Consider the following 21380-nt stretch of genomic DNA (forward strand, 5'->3'; position numbering starts at 1 on the left):
CAGAATGACCGGGATCCATGGAAGCGTTCCAGAGTTATGACCTCATAAAGGGACAATGGTCAGAATTGTAAAAATTGGCCCAGTCATTAACATGCAAACCACCCTTGGGGGTAAAGGGGTTAATTACTTTTCAAACTGAGGAAAGTGCAACTTGAAACCGCTTAGTTATCTTCTTATAGCATTCTATTGCTTTGTGTGCCTCTACCATTTTCTTTTTCAGAGTGCTAGGCAGTTGCTTAGAAGAACAGCATTGTGGTGGACACTGATGAAGAAGACAAGGATGAGAGGGTGTACAAAAGCAACAAACACTTACCGTATATACTCGTGTATAAGCCAAGTTTTTCAGCACATTTTTTTGTGCTGAAAACACCCCCCCCTCAGCTTATACACAAGTCAATTGTCCCAGAAAGCCGGCAGGGGAGGGGGAGCGACGGTCACAGAGGCAGGATCCGGTAACTGTGGCTAAAGCCTGTGCCGCTGCTGCAATAGCGCACAGTGCCAGCCGCCGGCTTCCAGCACACATCATACTCGCCTACCTGCGTGCCCTCACTGCATTCCGAGCGATCACGTGGCCCCGCTCATTAAGGTAATGAATATGCATGCCTCTCCACTCCCATAGGCGTGGAGTGCATATTCATTATCTTAAGGAGCCAGGCCACGCGATTGCTCAGCAGGGAGAGCTGCTGGCGACGGCGGCCACAACGAGATTCAGTGCCAGTGAGGGCGCGCATGTAGGTAAATATTTTTTTTTTTTAACAGGAATCATGCATGCAAGCATGGGGGATAAGGAGCCATGCATACCAGGACAGGGACGGGGGGGGGGGCATGCATACAATGACAGGGACTGGGGAGGCATGCATACAGTGACAGGGATGGGGAAGCCATGCATACAATGACAGGGACGGAGGTGCCATGAATACAGTGACAGGGACGGAGGAGCCATGAATACAGGGATGGGGAGCCATGCATATAATGACAGGGGAGCCATGCATATAATGACAGGGACTGGGGAGCCATGCATACAATGACAGGGACTGGGGATCCATACATACGACAGGGACTGGGGAGCCATGCATACAATGACAGGGACGGAGGAGCCATGAAAACAATGACAGGGACGGAGGAGCCATGAAAACAATGACAGGGACAGAGGAGCCATGAATACAGTGACAGGGACGGAGGAGCCATGAATACAGGGACGGGGGAGCCATGCATACAATGACAGGGACTGGGGAGCCATGTATACAATGACAGGGACTGGGGAGCCATGCATACAATGACAGGGACGGGGAGCCATGCATACAATGACAGGGATGGGGGAGCCATGCATACAATGACAGGGACAGAGGAGCCATGAATACAGGGACGGGGGAGCCATTCATACAATGACAGGGACTGGGGAGCCGTGCACACAATGACAGGGACTGGGGATCCATACATACAATGACAGGGACTGGGGAGGCATGCATACAATGAAAGGGATGTGTGAGCCATGCATACAATGACAGGGACTGGTGAGCCATGCATACAATGACAGGGACTGGTGAGCCATGCATACCATGACAGGGACGGGGGAGCCATGCATACAATGACAAGGACTGGGGAGCCATTCATGCAATGACAAGGACTGGGGAGCCATGCATGCAATGACAGGGACGGGGGAGCAATGCATACAATGACAGGGACGGGGGAGCCATGAATACATTGACAAGGACTGGGGAGCCATGCATGCAATGACAGGGACGGGGGAGCAATGCATACAATGACAGGGATGGGGGAGCCATGAATACAATGACAAGGACGGGGTAGCCATGAATACAATGACAGGGATAGGGGAGCCATGAATACAATGACAGGGACGGGGGAACCATGCATACAATGACAGGGATGGGGTAGTCTTGAATACAATGACAGGGACGGGGTAGCCATGAATACAATGACAGGGACGGGGAGCCATGAATACAATGACAGAGACGGAGGAGCCATGAATACAGGGACGGGTGATCTCATGCATACAATGACAAGGACTTGGGGGATCCATGCATACAGGGACAGGGGAGCCATGTATACAATGACAGAGACAGGGAGCCATGCATACAATGACAGGGTTAGGGAAGACATGCACACAGTGACAGAGACGGGGAAGACATGCATACAGTGACAGGGACAGGGGAGCCATGCATACAATGACAGCGACGGGGGAGCAATGCATACAATGACAGGAACGGGGGAGCCATGAATACAATGACAGGGGAGCCATGAATACAATGACAGGGACGGGGGAGCCATGAATACAATGACAGGGACGGGGGAGTCATGCATACAATGACAGACGGGGGAGCCATGAATAAAATGAAAGGGATGGGGTAGCCATGAATAAAATGACAGGGATGGGGAGCCATGAATACAATGATAGGGACGGAGGAGCCATGAATACAGGGACGGGGAGCCATGCATACAATGACAAGGACGGGGGGAGCCATGCATACAGGGACAGGGGAGCCATGCACACAATGACCTCTCTACAGGGAGCCATGCATACAGTGACATGGACGGGGGAGCCATGCATACAATGACAGGGACGGGGGAGCAATGAATACAATGACAGGGATGGGGGAGCCATGCATAGCATGACAGGGATGAGGGGACAATGCATACCCAGCTTATACTCCAGTCAATATGTTTACCCAGTTTTTCCTGGCAAAATTAGGTGCATCAGCTTATACTTGGTTCAGCTTATACTGAAGTATATACGGTATTAAAAGACAGCAACACTTTTCAAAATTGATAAGATTTCTTCTTTGGACTATCATACAAAGAAAGATATAAAACAATTGATTGATTCAGGAAAATTGTATGTCTCACCTACTGGTGAATATCAAAACCAGTACACACAACCGAACAACATTGGATTAGTTTATAATGATAATACAAGAATAAAGAATGAAAATTATATATGTAATCTCTAGATAAAAAAAAGATAAAATTGATAGTTCTTCCAGCTATGTTTGACAAGTGTGACCAACCTGTCAATCAGTTTTCCAAGCAATGCTACAGATCACTTGGAAAACGCTAGCATTCTGTAAGCTAATTACACTTACAAAACGCTAGTGTTTAGCGGGAATACGCATGCCAATTCCACATGCGCATTTCCTGCGGCAGGAAGTTGCGGAATTTCCACGGCAATTCCGAACGTGTGCACATAGCCTAAAGATTGAAAATAATAGAACAAATCCACAAATTTAATCCATATCATTTTAAGAGGTTGGTTAATACAGAATTCTTTTAATTTTTCATGTTAGGCACTTTGTCCCCTTTGGTGTTAAATAGCTACAGAACATGGCCATAATAGAACTTATGTGTGACTATTATTTATTTTATTTTATTTTTTTTTTAAGAATTTTTGGGAATTTCTTTTCTTTTTACAATTATTTTCTTTTCCATCTGGAAATTGTATATATAATCTTGTATTCTTTGTGTATTATGATTCTAAACTATAGAACTGAAGAAATAAATGGGTTATTCTGCTCTGACGTGGAGAAATAATCAAGGATGCCAATCCAATTTCAGGTGGTCTTTTTCGTCAGTGCGTTTTGAAGTATATAACTTCTTCGTTTTCCAGAATAACCCTTTTATTTCTCCTTTTTTGTGCATTTATATACTCGTGGGTTTGCAGAAGCCTTAAGCCTTAAAAGTAACTTGGTTGTGTGCACACAACCCATCCATGTGAGTGCATGAGTGCAATCATACATATCCTTCTATATTATTAGCCAAATAAGACCCTATTTGCACTTTGTTTCATCTCCAGTTTCTCTCTCTTATTGATTACGGACTATAAATTATTCATATCATATGTTCTATTTTGTTTCTGGGGTTTGAATTACAGCCACTCTCAGGCTGCCACACCATGATTGCACAGCATTGGTTGTCAGGACTCTGAATGTTTTTTGATTACCTTTTGGGCATTCCTGCCCTCTTTCATCTTTTCTCTCATGTGCCCTTGTCTTTGTGCCTTATAACCCCACAATAGTCTCTAGTCAGTGCTAGAGTATTCTGCCTGTGTCCTGCTCCTGGTGACTTCCTGGTTTCCTATCTGCTCCTGCCAGCCTGTGTGGATATCCTATTTCCCTGCTCTCAGAGTTTCTGCTCAGACATCGGTTTTCAGTATTCCTTCAGCTTCTGCCTGCTTCTGTTGCTCCCATCTGCACTTGTTGAACACGTAAGCTGTTGCTGCTCTGCAATACCTGAGCGTTCCTACCCAGGCCTCCCTGTTTGAGTTAATATATTATTTGAACTGGCTTCTATATATATATTTATCCATGTATGGACTAGACAAAGACTTGTTTCAAGCATCCTGAAGTATAACTGTGCTTCACAGACTGCTCCGCTGATTGCATTTTCCTCTGAGGTTTTCCAACAGACTCTTAAGTTGCATTCAATATTTACACTGAGAGTTTAAGGACTTTGAGTTTTTACCTGCACTTGTTTGAAATACCGTGTGTTATAATATAGACTTTACCACCTATAAAATGTGTTCTGTAGTGTCTTTGTTCCACGCAAAAAGGCTCCTGAATTATCCATTATAAAATTATTACATTGGTACGGATGAGTTGACAGAGGGAATTCTTTCCCTTTGTCAAACTCCTTACGTGTGTGGTCAGTAGTGGCTGTTTCAGTGGGAGCCCAGCTGTATGTAACAGTCGGTTCCTGCTGTAGATAGTTTAGGCACAGCCCCTGTGCCTCCTCTTTTCTTGCTCCATACATGTACGGTATAGTGAATGAAGTGGGCTAAAATAGTGAAAAATCTAGCATTGCTAGTGAGTTTGCTGAGTATTTGCATGTTGGTAATAGATAAAGCGAGTTATCTGGGATTATTTTATTTTTATCTCATGGGGCTAAGAACTGACAGGCAGGCTTCTTCGGCGCCAGCTTAGAGTGGTCACGGATCCCTCCGATCAGTGATTCTGCAGTTTCTTTTGAACTCACGTCGACAGAACAGATCTTCCTCTTCCAAGCTTCTCTGTTGATGGGACATGACTGCCGACATTATGCTATGTGACAGCCAACTCTCCGCAGGTGGCGTGACAGTTCTGAGTCAACAAGTTAGCAACTACCTGCCTGTAAGTTCTTAGCCCCATAAGAGAAAAATAAAATAGTCCTTGACCCTTTTGATCCAATGCATACAAGAAAAAAAAAGTGTATTTCATGTATAAAATTTCATCTTTTATTAGGGATAGTGAATGTCCTGCTCACAACTCCACTTTGGGTGGTAAATACAAGGCTAAAACTTCAAGGGGCCAAATTTAGAAACGATGATATAAAACCCACTTCATACACTGGCATTGCAGGTAAGTGTCTAGGAATTATTGCGCAGATTTACTAATTCTTTGTCAATAATAGACAGAATTAAAAAAAATTGCATAAAAATGCACCTAATTGATCAAAACAGACCATGCTAAATGATACACTATACACACAAGTATTGGGGCTCACTTCTGAATTAATTCATATTTTACATTCAGTCCCATTGCAACAGGTGTATAACATCAGGCCCCTCGCCATGCAGTCTGCTTTTACTAGCATTCCTGTAAGAATGACTTGTTCTATAGAGCTCACTAACACCAGGGCAACCCTGTAATAGGATGTCACCGCTGTATCCAAGTGGCAGACCGTGTAAAGGTGTCGACAGGTTGCCGAGTGCTCAAGTAAAAAGTGCATAAAAGTCACTAACAAAAACTGCACCTGGTGCTTTATGGCAAGGGATTCCATGGCCAACATCTTTATGTAGACTTACATCACCAAGCTTTGTGGGAACAGTTTGGGAAATGCCCTTTTCTGTTTCAGAATGTCTCTGCCCCAGTGCACAAGGCAAAGTTCATAATGGCATAAATGGGGGGGTTTGGAGTGGAAGAACTTAACTGGCTGCACAAACCCCTGACCTCGACCCCATCAAAAACCTTTGGGATGAACGAAGATTGGGAGCCCGGCAATCTCATTCAACATCCTTATGTGACCTTAATAATAATAATAATACATTTTATTTCTATAGCTCCGACATATTACGCAGCACTTTACATTTCAGAGGGGACTTGTACAGACGGTAGACATTACAACATAACAATCACATAGATCAGATACCAAGAGGAATGAGGGCCCTGCTCACAAGCTTACAATCTATGAGGAAAAAGGTAGACACAAAAGGTGGGTGGTAACAATTGCCCTGATTGTATGGACCAGCCATAATGTTAAGTGTATAACAGTACAGACACAGAGGGCTAATAGATGCATAAAGCATATGGGAACATGATGCGGGGAACCTGGTTATGGTAAAACTTTTGACTGTGCCACACAGGGATAGATTAGGTTAATGTTTTGAGACGGTAGGCCAGTCTGAATAAATACGTTTTCAGGGCACGCATAAAATTGTAGGGATTGGGGACTAATCATATTGACCTGGGAGAATTGGCGCAGCATGTGTACAGTCTTGGAGACGGGAGTGGGAGGTTCTGATTATTGAGGATGCCCACCTCAGGTCATCAGCAGAACGGAGGGCATGGGTAGGGTGGTACACTGAAACAAGGGGGGAGATTGTAGGGTGGTGCTGAGCCATGGAGAGCTTTGTGGGTGAGGGTAATAAGTTTGTAATGGATTCTGGAGTAGATTGGTAGCCAGTGTAATGACTTGCACAAGGTAGGGGCATCAGTGTAACGATTGGCGAGGAATATGATCCTGGCTGCAGCATTCAAGACAGATTGGAGGGGGGAGAGTTTGGTAAGAGGGAGACCGATTAGAAGAGAGTTGCAATAGTCGAGACGAGAATGACTAAGAGAAACAGTAAGAGTTTTTATGGAGTCAAAAGTAAGAAAAGGTTGAATTCTAGAAATGTTTTTGAGGTGCAGATAACAAGAGCGAGCCAGTGATCGGATGAGGGGGGAAAAGGAAAGCTCGGAGTCAAGTATGACCCCAAGACAGCGGGCATGTTGCTGGGGAGTAATAGTGGAGCCACACACGGATATGGCAATGTTTGGTATAGGTACATTAGTAGCGGGAGGAAACACAAGGAGTTCAATCTTTGACAAGTTCAGTTTCAGATATAGTGAGGACATGATGTTAGACACAGCGTTTAGACAATCGCTGGTGTTTTCTAGAGGCAGGTGTGATGTCAGGAGAAGAAGCGTATAATTGGGTGTCATCTGCATAGAGATGGTACAGGAAACCAAATCTGCTGATTGTTTGACCAATAGGGGCAGTGTACAAAGAGAAGAGGAGGGGGCCTAGGACTGATCCTTGAGGAACCTAAACAGTAAGGGGAAGATGAGATGAGGAGGAACCAGCAAAAGATACAGTAAAGGAGCGGTCAGAGAGATAGGAGGAGAACCAAGAGAGAACGGTGTCCTTGAGGCCAATAGAACGGAGCATAGTGAGGAGGAGCTGATGATCCACAGTGTCGAATGCTGCAGAGAGATCCAAGAGAATTAGCATGGAGTAATGACCATTTGATTTAGCTGTTAGTAGATCATTAGAGACTTTAGTCAGGGCAGTTTCAGTAGAGTGTAAAGAACGGAAACCGGATTGGAGAGGGTCAAGAAGAGCGTTATCAAAGAGATAGCAGATAAGACAGGAGTGGACCAGGCGTTCCAGGAGTTTAGAGATGAAGGGAAGATTAGAGACAGGTCTATAGTTAGCGACACAGCTTTGGTCGAGGGATGGTTTTTTAAGTAGTGGATGTATGATGGCATGCTTAAATGAGGAGGGAAAGATACCAGAAGAGAGAGAGGTTAAATATTTTAGTTAGGTGAGTGGTGACAGCAGGGGAAAGGGACTGGAGGAGATGTGACGGAAATGGGTCACTGGTGAAAGTGGTTGGGTGAGAAGATGCAAGGAGCCTGCTTACTTCTTCTTATGTGACTGGTTCAAAATCAGAGAGTGAGCTAGATGCAGTGGGGTAGGGAGGACAGTGCATGGTATGAGGTGATTGGGAGATAATTTCCTGTTGGATCTGGTCAATTTTTTCTTTGAAGTAATTGGCCAGATAGTCAGCTCGGAGCTCCGTGGTTGGGGCCTGTACTCTTGGGTTGAGTAGAGAATGAAAAGTGTCAAAAAGACGTTTAGGGTTATTGGACAGTGAGGTGATAAGAGTGTTGAAATAGGTTTGTTTTGAGAGGTGAAGGGCAGTGTTGTATGTTCTAAGCATAAACTTATAATGGATGAAATCTTCGTGTAGATTGTATTTTCTCCACAGATGTTCGGCGCACCTGGAGCACCGCTGCAGGAAACGTGTTTGCAGGGTGTGCCAGGGTTATCGCTGTCTGTGTTGTGGTGTTCTATGTATAGGAGGTGCAAATTCATCCAGGGCACTTTGAAGTGTTTCATTGTAATGCTTCAATACAGAATTAGGACATGAGAGGGAGGAGAAGGGGGCCAATGAAGACTGCAAGTTCTTCATAAGTTTCTGGGTGTTAATGGCTCGTATGTTTCTATAAGTATGGACAGTGGGGGTGACCTGAGCGGCCTGGCAGTTCTTGATAGAGAATGAAAGAATGTTGTGCTCAGAGAGCGGGAGAGGGGAGTTTGCAAAATCATCCACTGCACAAAGCCGAGAGAAGACCAAGTCGAGGGAGTTTCCATCTTCATGCGTTGGAGAATTAGTAAGCTGCGAAAGGCCAAACGAGGAGGTTAGAGATAAAAGGTGAGTAGCAGATGGGGAGAGGGGAAAAGCAATGGGGATGTTGAAATCGCCCATGATGAGGGTAGGGATGTCACAGGAGAGAAAATGTGGAAGCCAAGTGGCAAAATGATCCAGGAACTGATGGAAGGGGCCGGGAGGACGATATACCACCGCCACTCGCATGGAGAAGTGGGTGTAGAGTCTGACGGCATGGACCTCAAATGAAGGGAAGACAAGAGAGGGTACTTGAGGGATAACCTGAAAGGTACATTTGGGTGATAGGAGCAGACCAACGCCTCCATCTGCTCTTTTGTCTGATCTTGCGGTATGAGAGAAGTGTAGTCCACCATATGAAAGAGCAGCAGCAGTGGTACTGTCTGACTGCTGGATCCAGGTTTCAGTAAGAGCCAAAAGGTTAAGAGAATTAGAAAGGAAGAAGTCATGAATGAAGGAGAGTTTGTTACACACTGAGCGAGAATTCCAAAGGGCACAATTAAGAGAGAGATGGCATGCAGGGAACGTTAAGATTAGAGGGGTTTCTGAGTGTAGCAGTTGGGGGGTTTGATTTTCTATAACATGGGTTACCAGGGTTGGGAGCATTGTCTCCTGCGACTAGGAGAAGGAGGATAGAAAGAGTGAGCAGATGGTTAAGTGATATGTGAGAGCGTCTCTGATGTTGAATGGTGGGACTGAATGGATCTGTGCAATTTAGCAATGTAAAAAGAGCGTGAGTGCTATACATAGGAGAGGAAAGGAGTGAGGGGCCGATATGAATGGAGTGTAGAGAGTTAATGCCAGGGCGGTGGATGTGTGTGAATGCAGCGGCCAGGATATAAATTACACAAATGCATATGGTATATATTTGTTGTTATCCAAATGTACAGGGAATAGATGTATATAAATGTCTTACTTGTCTCCTGCCCTGTCTAACTGCCATGTTATAACTGCCTCATACTTTGATCAAATGTACTTTGATTAAATGTGCTTAAATGCCTTCCCCAAGCTATGTCTGAATATATAGGAGGCTAAGGCTCTCTTTTTTTTGCTCTCTCTTCTCGTTAATCAATCAAACTAAACTAAGCAGGATACAATTAATGTTGGGCTCAGATAAACCAATGTCCAGGCCTACATGCATTGTAAACCACTTTGAAAAGTTTCTTCACCTCACAGCATAAGGGGACAAGCAGAGTAAGTTGAAATAACTATATACCAGATATAAGCTTGCATAGTTGAAAACACATATGTAGCATTCAGGATTAACTGCTTGCTGACATTGAATGGAGTGGAGACACACGGGAGTTGATTCAGAGCAGAGATTGAAAAAGCTGGTTACCTGTATGAAGAGAATAGAGATACGTGTCACATTCATCCATGTTATAACAAATGCTCTATTAGACGAGTGACAAAAACTCCCACAGAAAACCACAAAACCTTGTAGAAAGCCTTCACAGAAGGAATTTGATATTGCTGCAAAGGGAAGAGACCAACTCAGCATTAATGATAATGGATTTAAAGCTCCTGTAGATACTGTATATGAATACTTTTGCTCATATATTGTATATCTAGTGCATTGTTTAACCTCCCTAAGTTTAGCTGTAAATAAGGAATACAATCACAGGAATAAAATAAAGTCCTTATTTTCTTTATATAGTGTATGTATATACTGTATTTTGCAGATTATAAGACGCTCCGGATAATAAGACGCACCCCAAATTTTGAGGAGAATAATAGGAAAAGCACTTTTCTTTAATAAAATAGTGGTGCTTCTTATAATCCATGCATCTTACTGCTTACCGGGGTTGGTGGCTGCAGTGAAGCGGTGTCCCAGGGTCGCTGCTGGAGGAGGCAAGAGTGGAGTGTTACTGCAGACCGCAAGCTGGGATGAGGGGGTGTTCGGATGTGCGGCGCGCTGCTGCGGGTGTTCGGTGCTGCGGGTGTCCTGTGCTGCTGCGGGGGCTCTGCCGACGTTTTGTGAAAGGCCAGTGCCCCCGCAGTTCCATGGTTTCCTATGCGTTGGACTCCGGGATAATGGATGCCAGGGGCGGTGCATGCGCAGATGGAGATCTCGGCACCAAGATCTCGGGAGATGAGATCCCAGTGCTGGAAATGCGGGGGCTCTGGCCTTTTACAGAATATCGGCAGAGCCCCTGCAGTGGCACCAGACACCCGCAGCGGCATGCCTCACATCCTAACATTCCCTCATCCCAACCTGCGGCCTGCAGCAACGCTCCACTCTTTCCTCCTCCAGCCGCGACCCTGGGACCCTGCTCCACCGCGGCCGGTAACGTATATCCGCATTATAAGATGCACCCCCATTTTGGGGGAAAAAAGCGCGTCTTATAATCCGAAAAATAAAGGACATTTGTGTACATCACAATGCAGATCATGTAGCTAAAGACGTTCCACAAACAGTTTAATCAAATTCATCCCACCATCAATTTAACACTCAACTACTCAAGCACTGAGATTAACTTTTTGGATACCATCATTAAGCTAAAAAACAATGAAATAGAGACATCCCTGTATCAGAAGCCAATCGACCGTCCAACATACCTTAACCCCTTTCTGCCATGAGACATACTATCTCGTCCATGTGCCCTGGGACTTAATTCCCAGGGACGGGATAGTACGTCATATCGATCAGCGGCGCCCACATGGTGAGCGCCGCTGACACCCGGCACAATGTGTCAGGGGCGGTCACGGACCGCCCCCGACACGTTAACCCCTTGTACACCGCAATCAAACACGATCGCAGTGTATTGGGGGTTAAAGGGAAGCATCAGCAGGGAGGGGGCTCCCTCCGTGCTTCCCTGAGCCCCCCACAGTAGCGCAATGTGCAGCGCTGCTGCGGGGGCTCTTTCCCTACAGGCCCCCGGATCCCAGATGGCGTCGGGACCTTCGGGGGCCTGTAGGGAGCTGACTTCCTCACTGCCTGCATAGCGCAGGCATGAGGAAGTCTGCAGCAGTGTCTGTGACAGATCGCTGATCTGTCACAGTGATCTGTGATGTGACAGATCAGAGATCTGCCACAGGACAGTGATGTCCCACCTGGGACAATGTAATAAAGTTAAAAAAAAATGTAAAAATAATTTAAAAAAAAAAAATCGCTAAATAAATTAGTAAAAAAAAAAATATTCCCCAATAAATTCATTTTTTGAAAATAAAAAAAACAAAACAATAAAAGTACACATATTTGGTATCGAAGCGTCCGTAATGACCCGCCCTATAAAACTGTCCCATTAGTTAACACCTTTAGTGAACCCCTTAAAAAATAAAAATAAAAAACGAAGTAAAAAATAATGATTTATTATCATACCACCGAACAAAAAGTGCAATAACGCGCGATCAAAAAGACGCATATAAATATCCATGGTACCACTGAAAACGCCAGCGTGTCCTGCAAAAAACGAGCTGCCATACAGCATCATCCGCAAAAAAATAAAAAAGTTAGAGCTCGCAGAATAAAGCGATGCAAAAATATTTTTTATATAAAAATAGTTTTCATTGCATAAAACCGCCAAAACATTAAAAAAAGACCTAAATGAGGTATCGCTGTAACCATACTGACCCGAAGAATAAAACCGCTTTATCAATTTTACCACACGCGGAACGGTGTAAACGCACCCCCCCAAAAGAAATTCATGAAACGCTGGTTTTTGTTCATTCTGCATCCCAAAAATCTGAATAAAAAGCGATCAAAAAATGTCCCGTGCCCAAAAATGGTACCAATAAAAACATCAACTCGTCCCGCAAAGAATAAGACCTCACATGACTCGGTGGGTCAAAATACGGAACAATTATAGCTCTCAGTATGTGGTGATGCAAAAACTATTTTTACAATAAAAAGTGTCTTTTAGCGTGTGACAGCGGCCAAACATAAAAACCGCCATAAATAGTAAATCAAACCCCCCCCCGTTATCACCCCCTTAGTTAGGGAAAAATAATTTAAAAAAATGTATTTATTTCCATTTTCCCATTAGGGCTAGGGTTAGGGCTAGGGCTGAGATTAGGGTTATGGGTGTGTTTGGGTTAGGGTTGGAGTTATAATTGGGGGGTTTCCACTGTTTGGGCACATCAGGGGCTCTCCAAATGCAACATGGCGTCCGATCTCAATTTCAGCCAATTCTGCGTTGAAAAAGTCAAATGGTGCTCCTTCCCTTCCAAGCTCTGCCATGCGCCCAAACAGTGTTTTACCCCCACATATAGGGTATCAGCATACTCAGGACAAATTGCAAAACAACTTTTGGGGTCCAATTTCTCCTGTTACCCTTAGGAAAATAAAAAAATGGGGGCAAAAATATCATTTTTGTGGAAAAATGATTTTTTTATTTTCACGCCCAGGCGTTATAAACTTCTGTGAAGCACTTGGGGGTTCAAAGTACTCACCACACATCTAGATAAGTTCCATGGGGGGGTCTAGTGTCCAAAATGGGGTCACTTGTGGGGAGTTTCAATAGTTTAGGTACATCAGGGGCTTTTCAAACGCACATGACACCCGCAGACCAATCCATCAAAGTCTGCATTCCAAAACGTCACTACTTCCCTTCCGAGCCCTGACGTGTCCCCATACAGTAGTTTTCTCCCACATATGAGGTATCAGGGTACTCAGGACAAATTGGACAACAACTTTTGGGGTCCAATTTCTCCTGTTACCCTTGGAAAAATAAAAAAATTGGAGACTAATTGATCATGTTTGTGGAAAAAATACGATTTTTTTTATTTTCATGCCTGGGCATTATAAACTTCTGTGAAGCCTTTCGGGGTTCAAAGTGCTCACCCCACATCTAGATAAGTTCCGTGGGGGGTCTAGTTTCCAAAATGGGGTCATTTGTGGGGGGTTTCTGCTGTTTTGGTACATCAGGGGCTTTCCAAACACGACATGGTGTCCGATCTGAATTCCAGCCAAAAACGTCAAATGGCGCTGCTTCCCTTCCGAGGTCTGCCATGCGCCCAAATAGTGGTTTACCCCCACATGTGGGGTATCAACGCACTCAGGACAAATTACACAATATCTTTTAGGGTCCTGTTACCCTTGGAAAAATAAAAATTGGGGGTGAAAAGATAATTTTTGTGGAAAAAATATGATTTTTTAATTGTACCGTTGTACGTTATAAACTTCTGTGAAGCCCTTGTGGGTTCAAAGTTCTCACCACATATCTAGATAAGATCCTTGGAGGGTCTAGTTACCAAAATGGGGTCACTTGTGGGGGGTTTCCACTGTTTAGGTACATCAGGGGCTCTCCAAACGTGACATGGCGTCCGATCTGAATTCCAGCCAATTTTGCATTGAAAAAGTCAAACGGCGCTCCTTCCATTCTGAGGTCTGCCATGCGCCGAAACAGTGCTTCCCCCCACATATCAGGTATTAGCGTACTCAGGCCAAATTGCACAATAACTTTTGTCGTCCAATTTCTCCTGTTACCCTTGCTAAAATAAAAAAAATTGAACCTGAATTATTTTTTTTGTGAAAAAAAGTTAAATGTTCATTTTTTTTTTTAAATTTTCAAAAAATTCCTGTGATGCACCTAAAGGGTTAATAAACTTCTTGAATGTGGTTTTGAGAACCTTAAGGGGTGCAGTTTTTAGAATGGTGTCACTTTTGGGTATTTTCTATCATATAGACCCCTCAAAGTGGCTTCAAATGTGATGTGGTCCGTAAAAATAAAATGGTGTTGCAAAAATGAGAAATCGCTGGTCAATTTTTAACCCTTATAACTTCCTAACAAAAAAAATTTTGGTTCCAAATTTGTGCTGATGTAAAGTAAACATGTGGGAAATGTTATTTATTAAGTTTTTTGTGTGCCGTATTTCTGTGATTTAAGGGCATAAAAATTCAAATTTGGAAAATTGCAACATTTTCAAAATTTTTGCCAAATTTCCGTTTTTTTCACAAATAAACGCAAGTTATATGAATGAAATTTTACCACTAACATGAAGTACAATATGTCACAAGAAAACAATGTCAGAATCACCGGGATCCATGGAAGCATTTCAGAGTTATAACCTCATAAAGGGACAGTGGTCAGAATTGTAAAAATTGTCCCGGTCATGAACGTGCAAACCACCCTTGGGGCTTAAGGGGTTAAATGGGACAGTTTCCATCCAAAACACATAAAGAACTCTATTATCTATAGCCAAGCCATCAGATACAATCGTATATGTTCCAACCCCATGGATAGAGACAAACACCTTGGTCGCCTCAAAAACACCTTTTTGAATCAGGGCTACTATCCAAGAACAATTGAAAACCAAATTACAAGAGCCACCAGAATGTCAAGGAATCACCTGCTACATTACAAAGCTAAAGAAGAAAATAACCGGGTGCCTCTAGTAGTCACCTACAACCCAAATCTGGAAGTGCTAAGGGGAGCTGCAGGGAAATTACAACCTTTACTACAAAAAGATGCCCGATTACAATCCATTTTTCCAGACCCCCCACTACTGTGCTTTAGGCAGCCCCCAAATCTAAGAAGCATCATTGTCAGAAGCTCCCTGTCCTCTCCAACAGCTGCAGGTGAACCAGATGAACATGCTGTTCACACACAATTTTGGAGGGACACGGCTGGAATTTCTTGATGTCTTGCTGGAAGTAAAGGATAATGAAATCTGCACGTCAGTTTACAGGAAACCTTTGGCTACCAATTCTATATTGCGTTATTATAGTTTCCATCCATCACACACCATTAAATCATTGCCATATGGCCAATTTTTGAGAGTCCACCGTTTATATAATACCTTGGAGGGCTTTGAAACAATCTAGAGAGCTATATAATAGGTTCAGACAACGGGGATATCCTAAGGTTCTATTAGATACCACACTTGAAAAAGTAAAATCTCAGCATAGTAATAAAGTTAGAGGAGTTGTGCCTCTAAAAGAGTCGAAAATGATAAGAGATTTACCTTTTGTTTTCGATATAGTCCCATGGGTCGTCAGATACGAGCAATTAGAAAAAATTGGCATATTTTGGAACAAGATAGGGATTTAAGCGACATAGTATCTAGAGGGCCCCTTATCTCATGTAAGCGGAGTACAAGAATTAGAGATATTTTGGTTAAGAATCGGATCGTCACTAAGCGTGACACTTGGCTGAGTAAAGGAACACCACAAGGGAATTATAGGTGTGGCCATTGTCCTTATTGTAAATTTCATCGTACTGATCGTACATTACACATGGGCGCGGTCACGCACACAGTAACAGATTTGATCACATGCAAGACAGTCCATGTAGTCTATGTGATTTTTTGCACATGTCGGTTTTTCTACATAGGTAAAACCATACGTCCGCTATACATTCGTTTTCGTGAGCATTTTAAGTCCATTAAAATGGGAAAAGGAGTCCCACGTTTAATTAACCATGTAAGAGATGCACATGGAAATGACCCTAATGTTCTCTCCTTTGCAGGAATCGAGAAGGTGGTTTTACCGCCGCAGGGAGGGCATTTAAATAAAATCTTATTAAAACGAGAATCCAGGTGGATTATGAATACACAGGCGACAGGTCCGCTGGGTTTTAATGATAGAATAGACATGGCTGTTTTTTTATGAAGGAGTTTATATTTTCCCTCATTTCCCTTGATGTTGATAGAACTAGGTCACATATGTATGCATGTGGCTTTCCTGGTTGGTACCTTTTTTCTGGAGTCTCTTATTGCAGTTTGATGAACTTTCACATATTTGAGGCAAAGACATCTTTCTGAATTTGGTGGTTTTCTTTCTTGTAACATTTGAATCGTTTAGTGACTTGTTTTTTGTTTGCATAGTATACGTGCACATATACATTGTGCGTTTTCAGTGCAGCGGTTTCTGTCCGCTAGGATTGATATTTGTCATTGATAGTCCATCTTTGTGTTTATCTATAATAAGACACAGCTATGCATGTACATAGTCGTTTATAACAAAACAGATATTTAGTTGCACACAATTTTTATTTTTTATTTTAGGGAAAAAAAATTTTTTGAGAGAAATTTTTTTTGGGAGAATTTTTTTTTAATTTTTTTTTTCTTCTTTCTGTGAGTATATTAATGGTTCTTCATAATAATAGTGAGACAGTTTGGTCTCTGAATACATATGATTGTAGATGTTTTCCATAAGAAAAAAGAAAAGAAAAAAATAGTAGTTTTCGACATATGAAAATAACATTAGTCTTCGATATATGAATATGCATTGTAATTTATCTCTCGATGTAACCATTTTTTCTGCTTGTGCAGTAAGTTGTATTTATGCTTTTGTATCTGCATCTCAGCATAATGCATCTCAGCATGTTTTTAATTCATCAATGTCATTTAGACAGCAGCTGTGGAGGGAGGAGGTACGGAGTGATGTGATTTGCATATGAACCCGGCACTTCCCCCCACTGTTTGACCCGTTGAAGCGCTCGAGCAGCGCGAAACGGCCGTTGTCAGCCTTTCTTGCACTCCTTATGTCACTCCCCCGACTTGACATGTTTATGATATGTCAATAAATCAGTGAAACTTCTATCTCGATGAGTGCGACCTTTTCTCTTTGCATGGATTCCCAGGATTGACTGTTTCCAGGTCTGGCACCCGAGATTCCCAGCTGCTGGGCTTCTGTATGCCGCACATCATTTGAAGTCACACGGTAACAGCGGTGCCGTCCGCTTTTTATCTTGAGTTTTGAGAGAGAAGACTCTGTGAGTATATATTTATGATGACCTTTGACACTCTCAATGCTGGAATGAATGTGTCGCATGGATTTATGTCTTTTTACATCAATTAAGGAATTTGCGCCTAAGACCTTGTGAGGCATCACAACACATTAGGAGACCCCAAATCAGAGGACAATAAAACATCCAGACTCCTTATCTATGAACTGGTCCAATATTTATGTTTCTCCCTCTCCCATAATCATAATTCTGCTTCACGTCACTTTTCTCATCTATTGCATTTTTTCTGTGCTGTATTGTGCATAAATATGTGACTCTTCAGATTTTGTATTAGTCTATGCCTGATGAAGAGACCTGAGTAGTCTCGAAAGCTTGCAATGTGTTACCATCTTTTCAGTTAGCCATTAAAAGGTATCAACCACTGAGGACTCTCAATTCTGAATATATTTTTAGACTGTCATTTTTGCGTAAGGTATGGTGAAGATTTTTTCAGTTTTTCTGAGCACTTCAAGCTGTGTGTTGTAGGTCACCACCATAGGTATACATATAAGAGGGAAATTCTTTTTTTGCAAATTAACCCCTTCACCCCCAAGGGTGGTTTGCACGTTCATGACCGGGCCAATTTTTACAATTCTGACCACTGTACCTTTATGAGGTCATAACTCTGGACCGCTTCCATGGATCCCGGTGATTCTGACATTGTTTTCTCGTGACATATTGTACTTCATGTTAGTGGTAAAATTTCATTCCTATAATTTGCGTTTATTTGTGAGAAAAACGGAAATTTGGCAAAAATTTTGAAAATTTCGCAATTTTCCAACTTTGAATTTGTATGCCCTTAAATCACAGAGATACGGCACACAAAAAACTTGATAACTAACATTTCCCACATGTTTACTTTACATCAGCACAATTTTGGAACCAAATTTTTTTTTTGTTAGGAAGTTATAAGGGTTAAAAGTTGACCATCGATTTCTCATTTTTACAACACCATTTTATTTTTAGGACCACATCACATTTGAAGCCACTTTGAGGGGTCTATATGATAGAAAATACCCAAAAGTGACACCATTCTAAAAACTGCACCCCTTAAGGTTCTCAAAACCACATTCAAGAAGTTTATTAACCCTTTAGGTGCGTCACAGGAATTTTTTTGAATATTTAAAAAAAAATGAACATCTTTTTTCACAAAAAAAAATACTTCAGGTTCAATTTTTTTTATTTTACCAAGGGTAACAGGAGAAATTGGACTGCAAAAGTTATTGTGCAAATTGTCGTGAGTACACTGATACCTGATATGTGGGGGGGAACGACTGTTTCGGCACATGGCAGAGCTCAGAATGGAAGGAGCGCCGTTTGACTTTTTCAATGTAAAATTGGCTGGAATTCAGATCGGACGCCATGTCACGTTTGGAGAGTCCCTGATGTACCTAAACAGTGGAAACCCCCTACAAGTGACCCCATTTTGGAAACTAGACCCCCCAAGGAACTTATCTAGATGTGTGGTGAGAACTTTGAACCCCCAAGGGCTTCACAGAAGTTTATAACATACAGCCGTACAATTAAAAAATCATATTTTTTCCACAAAAATGATCTTTTCACCCTCAATTCTTATTTTTCCAAGGGTAACAGGACCCTAAAAGTTATTGTGCAATTTGTCCTGAGTACGCTGATACCCCACATGTGGGGGTAAACCACTATTTGGGCGCATGGCAGACCTCGGAAGGGAAGCAGCGCCATTTGACGTTTTTGGCTGGAATTGAGATCGGACACCATGTCGCGATTGGAAAACCCCTGATGTACCTAAACAGTGGAAACCCCCCACAAATGACATCATTTTGTAAACTAGACCCCCCAAGGAACTTATCTAGATGTGTGGTGAGCACTTTGAACCCCCCAGTGCTTCACAGAAGTTTATAACGCCCGGGCGTGAAAATAAAAAATTCGTATTTTTTCCACAAACATGATCTTTTAGTCACCATTTTTTTATTTTCCCAAGGGTACCAGGAGAAATTGGACCCCAAAAGTTGTTGTCCAATTTGTCCTGAGTATGCTGATACCCCATATGTGGGAGAAAACTACTGTATGGGCACACGTCGGGGCTCGGAAGAGAAGTAGTGACGTTTTGGAATGCAGACTTTGATGGAATGGTCTGCGGGTGTCATGTTGCCTTTGGAGAGCCCCTAATGTACCTAAACAGTGGAAACCCCCCACAAATGACCCCATTTTGGAAACAAGACCCCCTAAGAAACTTATCTAGATGTGTGGTGAGCACTTTGAACCCCCAAGGGCTTCACAGATGTTTATAATGCCAGGGCATGAAAATAAAAAAATCTTATTTTTTCCACAAACATGATCAATTAGTCCCCAATTTTTTCATTTTCCCAAGGGTAACAGGAGAAATTGGACCCCAAAAGTTGTTGTCCAATTTGTCATGAGTACGCTGACACCCCATATGTGGGAGAAAACTACTGTATGGACACACGTCGGTGACGTTTTGGAATGCAGACTTTGATGGAATGGTCTGCGGGTGTCATGTGCGTTTGGAGAGCCCCTGATGTACCTAAACTATTGACACTCCCCACAAGTGACCCCATTTTGGACACTAGACCCCCCACGGAACTTATCTAGATGTGTCGTGAGCACTTTGAACCCCCAAGTGCTTCACAGAAGTTTATAACGCTCGGACGTGAAAAGAAAAAAAATCATTTTTTTCCACAAAAATGATATTTTTGCCCCCAATTTTTTATTTTCCTAAGGGTAACAGGAGAAATTGGACCCCAAAAATTGTTTTGCAATTTGTCCTGAGTAGGCTGATACCCTACATGTGGGGGTAAAAAACTGTTTGGGCGCATGGCAGAGCTTGGAAAGAAAGGAGCATCATTTGACTTTTTCAACTCAGAATTGGCTGGAATTGAGATCAGACGCCATGTTGAATTTGGAGAGCCCCTGATGTGCCCAAACAGTGGAAATCCCCAATTCTAACTCCAACCCGAACCCCAACACACCCCTAACCCTAATCTCAGCCCTAACCCTAATCCTAGCCCTAACCCTAACCCTAGCCCTAACCCTAACGGAAAAAATGGAAATAAATACATTTTTTTTATTTTATTATTTTTCCCTAACTAAGGGGGTGATAACGGGGGGGGGGTTTGATTTACTATTTATGGCGGTTTTTATATTTGGCAGCTGTCATACGCTAAAAGACGCTTTTTATTGTAAAAATAGTTTTTTGCATCACCACATATTGAGAGCTATAATTTTTCCGTATTTTGACCCACCGAGTCATGTGAGGTCTTATTTTTTGCGGGACGAGTTGACGTTTTTATTGGTACCATTTTCGGGCACGGGACATTTTTTGATCGCTTTTTATTCTGATTTTTGGGACACAGAATGAACAAAAACCAGCGTTTCATGTATTTCTTTTGGGAGGGTGCGTTTACACCGTTCCGCGTGCGGTAAAATTGATAAAGCGGTTTTATTCTTTGGGTCAGTACGGTTACAGCGATACCTCATTTAGGTCTTTTTTTATGTTATGTCGGTTTTATGCAATGAAAACTATTTTATATAACAAATAATTTTTGCATCGCTTTATTCTGCGAGCTATAACTTTTTTATTTTTTTGCTGATGATGCTGTGTGGCGGCTCGTTTTTTGTAGGACAAGATGACGTTTTCAGCGGTACCATGGATATTTATATGCGTCTTTTTGATCGCGCGTTATTACACTTTTTGTTTGGCGGTTTGATAATAAATCATTATTTTTTGCTTCGTTTTTTATTTTTATTTTTTAAGGGGTTCGCTAAAGGGGTTAACTAAAGGGACAGTTTTATAGGGCGGGTCGTTATGGACGCGGCGATACCTAATATGTGTACTTTTATTGTTTTTTTGTTTTTTTTATTTCCAATAAATGGATTTATTTGGGGGGATTTTTTTTTTTTTTTCTAATTTATTTGGCGATTTTTTTTTTAATTATTTTAACACTTTTTTTTTTTTTTACTTTATTAAATAGTCCCAGGTGGGACTTCACTGTCCTGTGACAGATCGCTGATCTGTCACATCACAGATCACTGTGACAGATCAGCGATCT

At 42.5% G+C, this 21380-nt stretch overlaps 1 protein-coding gene across 10 annotated transcripts in view; it reads left to right on the plus strand.

Moving 5' to 3' along the window:
• SLC25A17 (solute carrier family 25 member 17) overlaps window positions 1-21380 on the plus strand; it is a 470764-nt gene that overhangs the window by 378698 nt on the left and 70686 nt on the right. For 9 of the 10 annotated variants that reach the window (XM_073558022.1, XM_073558025.1, XM_073558021.1 and 6 more), the window contains one exon: window positions 5232-5348. The exons of the other annotated variant lie outside the window; for it this stretch is intronic. In XM_073558022.1, the coding sequence (XP_073414123.1) occupies window positions 5232-5348 (117 nt within the window). The remainder of the gene's footprint in view (window positions 1-5231; window positions 5349-21380) is intronic. 10 annotated transcript variants of the gene reach the window in all.

Source organism: Dendrobates tinctorius, unplaced genomic scaffold, assembly GCF_039654945.1.
Source record: "Dendrobates tinctorius isolate UK_male_01 unplaced genomic scaffold, ASM3965494v1 ptg000012l, whole genome shotgun sequence".
Lineage (NCBI taxonomy): Eukaryota > Metazoa > Chordata > Amphibia > Anura > Dendrobatidae > Dendrobates > Dendrobates tinctorius.